The 10,315-nt window shown below is 47.1% G+C and overlaps 1 protein-coding gene and 1 pseudogene across 1 annotated transcript; one reads left to right on the plus strand and one right to left on the minus strand.

Moving 5' to 3' along the window:
• Positions 1-4,014: 4,014 nt before the first annotated feature.
• Positions 4,015-7,331, minus strand: LOC101777085. The gene is made up of 2 exons (XM_004974062.4): positions 6,119-7,331; positions 4,015-4,528 (listed from the first exon to the last, which is right to left on the minus strand). The coding sequence occupies exon 1, from the start codon at positions 7,280-7,282 to the stop codon at positions 6,164-6,166; it is 1,119 nt and encodes a 372-aa protein (XP_004974119.1). The 5' UTR covers positions 7,283-7,331; the 3' UTR covers positions 4,015-4,528; positions 6,119-6,163.
• Positions 7,332-8,738: 1,407 nt separating this feature from the next.
• On the plus strand, positions 8,739-10,315 carry LOC101779001 (annotated as a pseudogene).

A 10,315-nucleotide genomic window follows, 5' to 3' on the forward strand; every position in this document is an offset into this window, starting at 1 on the left:
CATATATGATCAGATACTCTTGCCCAAGATTCTTTGTATTTCTTTTGTTTAGGCAAAATTCCTTACTTAAAAAACAAAATTAATATTCTATATACATACATACATATATATATATATATATATATATATATAGAATGAATCATAATAGATCAGATTTTCCTATCCCTAAAAAGGATGCTAGATGGCTTTTTTTTAAAAAAATTTTTTAGAACTGGTTGGCTAGGTTGGGGGCCGTTTTTGAGCTCAGAATGGGCCGTACTTTAGGCTGGATGAGCTTACTTTAGGCTTCTCAGCCCACCACATTCCACACACCACCGGCGGCCAGCTGCAATGCCAAGCCACTTTATAGTGATCTATCATCCCGATTTGCTCTCCACCATTATCCTCTTTTGATTGAAACCAAGACATCTGTTTTACTTTTTTTATTCTTCTTTTCATGTATCTGTTCATTGTTTCCTCTGTTCCAAATTGTAGACCATTTTAAGTTTATAAATATTATTATGCATCTAGATATAATGTATATCTAGGTGCATAATAATATCTATAAATTTAGAAAAGTTAAAACGACATACAATTTAAAACGGAGAGAGTACTTATCAGGAAGAATGTGGTTATCACACTGCCAATAGAATCTCAAACCTACCCTTCTTCTGAAAGATATCGGTCACTCACTCATCATTCATCTTCATCCACTTGTAAAATGGTCAGGAAGAGTACATCAGAGGATAAACTATAAAGTCGAGTGATAGTTCACCATAGGGCGAACCGACGAGGAGCAACAACATAGGAGAAAGCAAAGCCACAGCTCAATCATAAGCTGTACTGCTGTAGGCCTATTAGCCAACATTGCACTAATCTGTATACCTTTCGCAGATTAAGCGTATTATTACAGAGCAGTTCTTCATATGTGCTACAAGAAAACTACTCAACGTCTACATTCAAACACATCTGCTTCCAAAGGGTCTTCACTTACATATATAGGTGCTTAAACGACTTACATGATAAAGTTTCATGTTGTCATCATTGGCCATTCAGGTTGAACATGCTTTTCGGTTCCATATGTAACAGGGCTACACGCCTACATTCACATCGAAGGCCATCAACATGCTGTTGCAATTGCCATTACAAAACGTTGAATGCGACTAGCTGATGAAGGCACGGTAGAGCACCAAAAGCATCATGTACCTGAAACCAAAACCAAGTAACACAGATAAGAATCAGGAAATACTTCCCACAACCCTGTCCGTGCATTGATTCCCTAAGGTGAAATCCAGTTTCCACAAGTTTGGAAACTACTAACATGTACCCATTATACCTAATGAATTATGAGTCGGTAGAACAAAGTCTATCACTAGTATGAAGAACATCATCAAAATGCTGATAATAACAATCATCAGTCAAAATGCTGATAATAACAATCATCAGTCAGTAAACTCAAGTTATAATAACAATCATTACTGAATGGTGTCACCATAGTAGCCCCAGTTGACAATGAGGTCGCCAGAGAGGATGAAGGTGGGGTAGGCGGCCACGGGGCTGGGGAGGTGGGTTTTCTCGCAAGTAAGGAGGTGGACCATGCCGCAACGGTTGAGATCCCTCATGTAGTCGCGGATGACCACGCGGCAGCTGAGGGAGAAGAAGCTCTTGCTGCTGTCTTGGCGCGCACAAGGGAGGCGGTATAGAGCGGATGATTCGGTGGCCTGGTCCCGATCGGGGTAGACGAGAAGGAGCAGTGCCTGGGAGGCGAGGTTGGACGGGGTCAGCGGGAGGGCGGTGCGATATGCGCGACAGCTGGCGCGGAGGGTGAAGAAATCCTGGAGGCTCGTAACCCACCTCGCGACCTCGGGGATCAGCTCCGGTGGGAAGTAGGGGGTAGCAACGGTGGCCGGAGCAGAGCAGCTTGCCATTTTCACTCGCGGCCAAACCCTAACTGGCTGCCGGTAGATCAGACTCACCCTACCCTACGAGTGCGAGAGGAGACGAGGGGAGCTGCAGCATCAAATCGAAAGATCGAGGTTTTGTAAATGTCACACCTGGTTTTAAAAACAAAACCGAATGCAATGAATACATGTGCGTTAGAATTAACTTACACACATTTACAACATAAGTGAATAACAAAAACAATGCCAAAGCGAATAAAAAAAGTATTAACCAATTATTATATGATTGAATGTCTCAAATAATCCACAAACTTAAATTAATACGCAACGGACTCCGAAAATAACAACGACATCACATGCAGCTGACTGAAAAACCGTACGCCTAAAAGTCCTCAAGGTCATTGAGATACTCCTCTAAAGTAACTTGGTCTGAACAGCGGTTTTGCAAGGGTGAATACACTTATGGTTGATACTCAACAAGTCATGGGGAACAGTGTAGTGTCAGGCTAATCAAGGTGTGACTAAGGCTTAACCAGCATCAACTTTTAATTTAGTTGGTCAAGTTTTATTAGCAATTAATTAAGTGTAAGTTTATACCACCCGAACAGAAACATAAATAAAGTAATAACATAACCATGAATAAAATAACAACGATTTAAATCCATCTTTCGATAGTGTTATCATGTGAGGGTTCAGACCGCTCTTGATCATGAGCACGGCTGATCGATCAGTTTTACACTCTACAGAGGTAGCACATCTTTACCCACAAGTCATGTAAAAGTTCAAAAAAAACTTTGGACCCAACCATGCGGTGTTTGCAAGACACCATACCACAATTCCGAGGTGTGATTGCATAGGGACGCTATGAGACCTTTACAAAGATTCGCTAGTAAGTGATAACCCGCTAAAGTTTCTAGATCAGTAACAGAGCATAACAACCCCCTAGTGGGTACAGTGTAGGGCGGGTGCTATACCCCATCTACCGCCGCCCCTCTATCTCTTTCGGTAAGATTACCCTATACTAAAGTTTCTAATTATTCAGCTAAGATTAGAGCCATTTAATTTTATGGTAGCACTGTTTTCCTGGGTGATTCTCCATGTTCCGATTAAACATTTATGATCTTGTATTAATGGAAGGTATAACATAAATAAAGCAAGATTAATCATTGATTTCAGTTAAACCACCATAACCCAAGTAAGCAATAAGCATGAGCTATCCAATATGAAAGTAAACCCGGTTGGTCAAGGCAAAGGTAATAAAAATTTAGGACATCTTTAATTGGGACCCATCAAATTTAAACTATTAAGTGCATAGCGATGTTGTATTGGACATGAAAGTAAAGGTGAATAGGACTTAAAGAAGTGATCAAGGACACGACTTGCCTTCTTGGCTTTGCCCTTGTTGTTCGTACTCCTCGAAAGCTTGATCTTCAAATTCCTCGAACTGTTGACTGTCTATACGCGTAACACGAGCACATACAAGCAAACAAATGCATAATATAAGAAAACAATACACCAATCATAATTAACAGAGAAAACAAGCTTGAAAAACTTATCTATGCGTTAAAACAAATATGTGGACATAAAGAACGCTAAAAATGGAGCTAGGATGCAAAAGATACGCTTAAAACAACCTACAGGGGCCTATCTGCGAGAAAATGAAACTTGCAGGGGCTAAACAGCAAGAAATTGAGGAGCTAAACGTAATCATGCATATAAACTAAAGGTTTAATGCGCAAAAACGCAACTCAGGACAACGGATTGATTTCTCAAAAATGTAGGGTTTAAAATGAAAGAAACAAGACCGGTTTTGAAATATTTTTGAACTAGCTTGAACTGCAGAGCAAATTGCAAAAACTGTGAGGGCTAAACTGCAAAAGAAGTGGCGCGGCGAGGGCGACTTAGCACGGAACGGATCTGTGCCGTCGGATCGCCATCTTCTGAAAGAGATCGGTCACTCACTCATCATTCATCTTCATCCACTTGTAAAATGGGCAGGGAGAGTACATCAGAGGATAAAGTCGAGTGATAGTTCACCATAATACACAGGGCGAGCTGACGAGGAGCAACAACATAGGAGAAAGCAAAGCCACAGCCCAATCATGAGCTGTACTGCTATAGGCTTGTTAGCCTCATTCTTAAGCAAGCCCCCGAGAGGGCTTAGTTGATCATGATTTCTGTTTTCTCTTTCTTTTCCTTTTTATTTGTTTCGAAAAAGATATCACCCTCTCCTTCTATTGATTCTTTCCCGATCGAGACACCCATATCCCAGGGCCATATAAACCCGTTACATGAAATGCAGCATTGCACTAATCTGTATACCTTTTGCAGATTAAGCACATTATTACAGAGCAGTTCTTCTTCATATGTGCTACAAGAAAACTACTCAACATCTACATTCAAACACATCTGCTTCCAAAGGGTCTTCACTTACATAGGTGCTTAAACTACTTACCATGGTAAAGTTTCATGTTGTCATCATTGGCCAATACATTCAGGTTGAACATGCTTTTCGGTTCAATATGTAACAGGGCTACACGCCTACATTCACATTGAAGGCCATCAACATGCTGTTGCAATTGCCATTACAAAACGTTGAATGCGACTAGCTGATGAAGGCATGGTAGAGCACCAAAAGCATCATGTACCTGAAACCAAAACCAAGTAACACAGATAAGAATCAGGAAATACTTCCCACAACCCTGTCAGTGCATTGATTCCCAAAGGTGAAATCCAGTTTCCACAAGTTTGGAAACTGCTAACATGTACCCATTATACCTAATGAATTATGAGTCGGTAGAACAAAGTCTGTCACTAGTATGAAGAACATCATATAATACAAAAGTGTAGGGCAGAAATTGAGAAACATACACAACTCAGAGATTAAAAAAAGGGGGTAGATGACTATGCATAAATATAGTGTGAATATGAGTATTTTGATCATGAAGTTGCGGGTAAAGGCTCTAAATATTCTAGCATTCATCATATCCCGATTAAGATCAGGTGGTGACAATGTTGTTGAATTCACAAAGTATCTATAGGCCCAATAAAGTGAAGGCCCATAAAATTTATTTTATTCAGAATTTATTTTCAGTTAGAGTAACAATCAGTGAACAACAAATGTGCAAGAATTTCACAGACCACAATGTCCATGTTACTCAACCATTCAGTACCTCCACTGTGAGGGCAAGGATGTATTGGCCCATAAATGTTCTAGTGAAGGAGCCATCAGGTTGGCAAAACATCAAGATGCTGATAATGACAATCATCAGAGACAGTAAACTCTAGTTATACTACGATAGTTCGCATGTATAGCTGTGGACATTAGTAACTTACTCTTCTGACATGTGGTAATTGGTAAAAAAAATACTAATATGGTACTATTTACGGAAATGCAAGCAAATTAAATGTAATGTTATGAAACAGTGTGGGCAACTGGATACCCAATTTCAAAAAAAAAATCAATTTCAGTGTGCTTCAAGAGTCCCAATTCCATTGCGAGGGACAGGATGTATCGGTCCATAACGTTAAAGTGAAGGGGCAATCAGATTGGCAAGACAAGATGATCATCAGAGACAGTAAATTGTAATATTATGACAGTTCGCATGTATAGCTGTAGTCTGTAGACATTAGTAACTTACACTCTTCTGTTATTTAGTAAGAAATACTAATATAGTACCAGTTGCACAAGCAAATTAGATGCGATGTTATGAAACAGTGTGGGCAACTGGAGACCAAATTTCAATATATCTATCAATTTCAGTATGCTTCAGTCCAATGAAAGTGAACTGCATAGTAGTATTCTATTTGGAAAACAAATCAGAGTGATGCTTGGACAACATGCCAGTGACAAATTATTCAAGCTAATTGCATCAGAAGGATGCAACGGTCATCATGATTGTACCTTCCAAAACATTTGACCAACATGGCAACATGCATCAAGGTAACCATGTCATGTAACAATTATATGCACATAGTAACACTAGTTGCTGCTCACATGAAGCACAGAGGAAGAAGCAAAAGAGTAAAAGACTTGCAAATTACTGATGTCAGCACTCCAACAAGCGAGAATGCAGCCCATGCATATACAAGTCCAAACAACATGTGCAATATGTAATAGTAACACCCGCTACTAGTGTGCTACATCATTATTCGCATATACACATTATGTTTATCAAACAAAGGAAGAAAGACAATGAAATAAAAACAGTAGAAAGGGAATAGGCAGCCAAATATACCTTTGGACAATAACTTCCCTGCACCTCTCAGCTCACAGGAGGGCGTCAACACATGCTCGGAAATATCCAACCAGCTGGCGTGAAATCCTTATCTAATGTCTCTCCAGGGTAGACCACATCAGATAGAGGAAAAGATCCATCAACCAAAGAATACTCACGCCATAAACCTTCATCGTTAAAGTACATGCAGTCCTTTCGAATCCCTGGATGATCAGGTCCAAGGCACCCCGCAAAATTACGATTTGCAAAAAACAGCGTGCAGCCACCAAGGCTAGTAATCCTCACCCACTTAGCCTCCCCAGACTTCCACTGGAAAACATGGTACACCCTTGGATCAAATTCCACGGCAATAACTATTATCAGCTCACCGCGGCACTCTGCAGGGTACAAGTACAACTCTGTTTCATCAGGCAGATGCAGAATCCGTGCATCCAATGCTCCTCCGATAAACACCAATTCCGCCAAATTCCTGTGATCCGATAGCTCAACACGAGCAAGACGGTAAACTGGGATTCTTAACGGGGAACCTGGGGTAACCACCGCGTAGAGGGTGCCCCTTACACTGGCCATCCCCTCAAGGAGATAGGGCTCGCTGATTGACGCCACACGCCAGCCAGCGGCCTCGTGGCGGCAGTACTGAACCGTGCGGCCTAAGAATCTCCAGGTGACAACGAGGTCCCCGGAGAGGAGGATGCGGGAGAAGGCGTCCTTGGGTCTGGGGAGGCGGGTTTGCTCTCCGGTGAGGAGGTGGACGATGCGGAGCTCCCGACAGCTGGAATCCCTCGAGCTGTCGGAGATGGCGACGCGGCAGCCGAGGGGGAAGAAGCCGCTGCGGTTGTCTGGGCGCGTACGAGGGAGGCGGAAGCGGAGGAGGCGGCGATGGGAGATGTGGAATAGGGCAGCTGGTTTGGAGATCCGGTGGGGAACGAGGAGGAGGAGCGGCGCCTGGGAGGCGAGGTTGGACGCGGTCAGCGGGAGGGCGGCGCGGTAGGCTCGGCAGGCGGCACGGAGGGCGAAGAAATCCTGGAGGCTCGTCAGTCGCTTGGCGACCTCGGGGATCAGCTCCGGGGGAAAGTAGGGGGAGGTGGCGGTGGCCGGAGGGGAGCTGCTCCGCCGGCGGTTGGACGGAGGAGAGCGGCTCCGGCGGCGGTCGGCCGGCGCCATTTGCGCTAGAGACCAAACCCCGCCGGCGAGACCTGGGATATTTAAGTTTTTGCCATCGTCACGGATGCCAGTTTTATAGCCTGTTTGGCAGAGCAAACAACAAACAACAGTTCCAGATCTATAGATCCAGCTAGCTCCACCGTAAAGCTGCTTCACCGTGGATCTAAGATCTCAAAAAGCATTTGGTACAGCTCCACTCTTGTCTTTGTCGGACATGAGAGTTTCTTCTCATCCATCTCCTCGTGAATTAAATGAGAAAGCGTGCGAATTTCTCTAATTTCATAATATTTTTGAATCTTCGCCGGCAATTTGATCCCATGCATCAGAATTTAAAAAAAGAAAAAGAAAAAACATCTTCTTCACGACGAGTGTGACTTCCCCACGCCTCCGCTGCCTTCCCTGCCGAGCGCCGCCGCGCCCGCGGACCCGCCACCCTCCTCGCCTGCGGCCACCACCACGGGCCGCGACGCCCGCCGCGGCCACGACGACGCCTCTCGTAGCTACGCCGTAGAGGATCTCCAGCGGGCGAGGCTGCGCTCCGGCGGCAAGGGCGAGCAGGGGCGGGCGGGGCTCCGGTGGCAGGGGCGAGCAGTGGCGCGCAGGGAAGGGTGGGGCTCCGGTGGGGCCGGGCAGCAGGGGCGGGCGGGGCTCCGGCAGGCAGAGCAAGCGTGGCGGGTGGGGCGAGCGGGGCTCCGGCGGGCAGGGGCGGGCGGGGCTCCGGCGGGCAAGGGCGGACAACGGCGGAAGAGGAAGGACGGCAGCGTGTCGCACGGAGAAGAAGAAAAAGAAATAGAATGAACCGGTCATTTTCCACTAATGAGTGGCAGTGGTGGGTAATTTTCTCCAACTTCATCAAATTTGATTTCGTGGAGCACCCCCTGAGATGCTCCACCAAATTCATGGATCTAGGGGTAGATCCACCATTTTCGTGGAGCAGCTCTGCGGTGGAGTTGCTGGAGCTAAAACCGTTTGGCTGGAAAAATTGGGAGCGGAGCTGTTTTTGATGATCTGGAGCTACGTGGAGCTCTGCCAAATAGGCCCTTAGGCTATCCGCGCTCGTCAACCTCTATTTTCATCTCTTAAAAAAATATTCTATCTTAATCATCGAGATTCTCTACTCTATACATATTTCTCATGCACTCGTATTATCTCTATCCAATACTCTATATCCACTATTCCATATTTTATTCCCCTTCTCCCTTTCTCTCTCTCTCTCCCTAACTCTCTCTATCTCCCCCAGGAATCTCGGGAGGCGCATAGCAGTCGGCAGGCGCGTCCTCCACGAGTAGCGGCTCGCCTGCGGACCGCTGCCGTCATGTCCCGCATGCAGGTTCGCGATCGCGCGCGCGCGATCGAGGCCAGCGGCGCGCATGCAGAGGCGCGTACCGGCCAGCGGTGCAGTCAGCCTTAGGAATGACCTAATATTTTTGCCACCGATGAGAGAAAGTTTGCAAAAATGCCTACGTGGCGCGACACGTCCTCCTACCACGTGTCTAGCCCACGTGAAATGCCACTTCTGGCCCTCGCATTATCCTTTACCTCCCCTACACTCAGTACCTCCACCCGAGCATCAAGCTACCAACTGCGGTGGACCAACTATCTCCACCCGGTCATCAAGCGCGGCAACTTCACTGACCAGGAGAAGCAGCTCCACGTCCACCTCCAGGCCCTCCTCGGCAATAGGTACGCAGAGATTTGGAACACGCGTGCGTGCTGTTTCTTCCATGGAGTAGCTCGTTTGGTTGAGGCTCATGGGCATGTGGTTTGGTGTAGGTGGGCAGCCATCGCGTCGTACCTGCCGGAGCGGACGGATAATGATATCAAGAACTACTGGAACACGCACCTCAAGCGCAAGCTGCAGAGCAGGAGCGACAGCGATGGCGACGACGCGGCCAAGCCACCGGCGCACAGGCCGGCCTCGTCGTCCAAGGGCCAGTGGGAGAGGCGGCTGCAATAGCCCTAGGCAAATTTTACCGAGACCTGAACCGAACTTACCAAGAACCAAACCGAACTAACCGAGAACCAGAATTTCGGTTACCTGTTCAGTTCCCGGTTCTTAGGAACCAAGCTTTAATCGGTTAAATCGGTTCCATACCTCGGTTAACCGAAATAACCGAGGTACCAAGAATGTTTGGAGGCCTAGTAAGGCCCAGCTTGAGAATTGCTGGACCCCGAGTAACCCTAGCCACTCCAGTAGCCAACCTCGAGTCCGGCCTCCCCACCCGCGCCGCGCGCGCCTGCCCCTGCGCCCTTCGGACTTCCCGACCTCCCCACTTCCCAATCTGGCACGCGGCCGCCTCCCGCCCTCCCCACCTCTTGGCCGCCTCCCGCTTCTGCCGTCCGGCGTTGGTGTGCAGCCACGCATAGAGGAGGAAGTCGAAGGGAGAGCGGCCAAGGGAGCGGTGGACAGCTGCAGCGGTGGGAATGCAGACGGCGGGGCCTCAGGAGCGGCGGTCGAGGAGGCATGGCCGACGCAGCCGAGGAGGTGCGGGGTGCGCGGCCGGCAGCATCGGGAGGGCATCTAGAGGCGCGGCCGGGAGGAGCGCCAAGGGAGCGGCTGGCGGCGGTGAATCTGGTGGATGCATACATTCAACAAGAACTGATCGGTTAGTTCGGTTCTAACTGAAACTGAACCGAACTAATCGAAACCGAACTTGGTCGATTCTTAGTTTTTTAAGAACCAATCGGTCGAACCGAAATTCTTCAAAAATGGAAGAACCAATCGGTTCGGTTTGGTAAAACCGAACGCCCAGGCCTAGCTGCAGACGGACATCGACATGGCGCTCCGCAAGGCCTTGATGCCGCTCGGCGACCTGAAGCCGTAGCAGCGCGACGGCATCGACGCAGTGGGCGCTGGCACGGGTGGCGGCGACAGCCCAGTGTCGAGCTCGTCAAGTGCATCGCAGTGCTCCCCCTCTGCTGCCGTGTTGGGTCCGTACTGCGGGGACCCCCCTCCGGGAGTCCCGTTGATCACCTGTATTAGTCCCTATATCAGTAGGCTAATACAGTTATCATCACAATTCAGTATTTTAA

This window comes from Setaria italica, chromosome VI (genome assembly GCF_000263155.2).
Source record: "Setaria italica strain Yugu1 chromosome VI, Setaria_italica_v2.0, whole genome shotgun sequence".
In the NCBI taxonomy this organism is placed as follows: Eukaryota; Viridiplantae; Streptophyta; class Magnoliopsida; order Poales; family Poaceae; genus Setaria; species Setaria italica.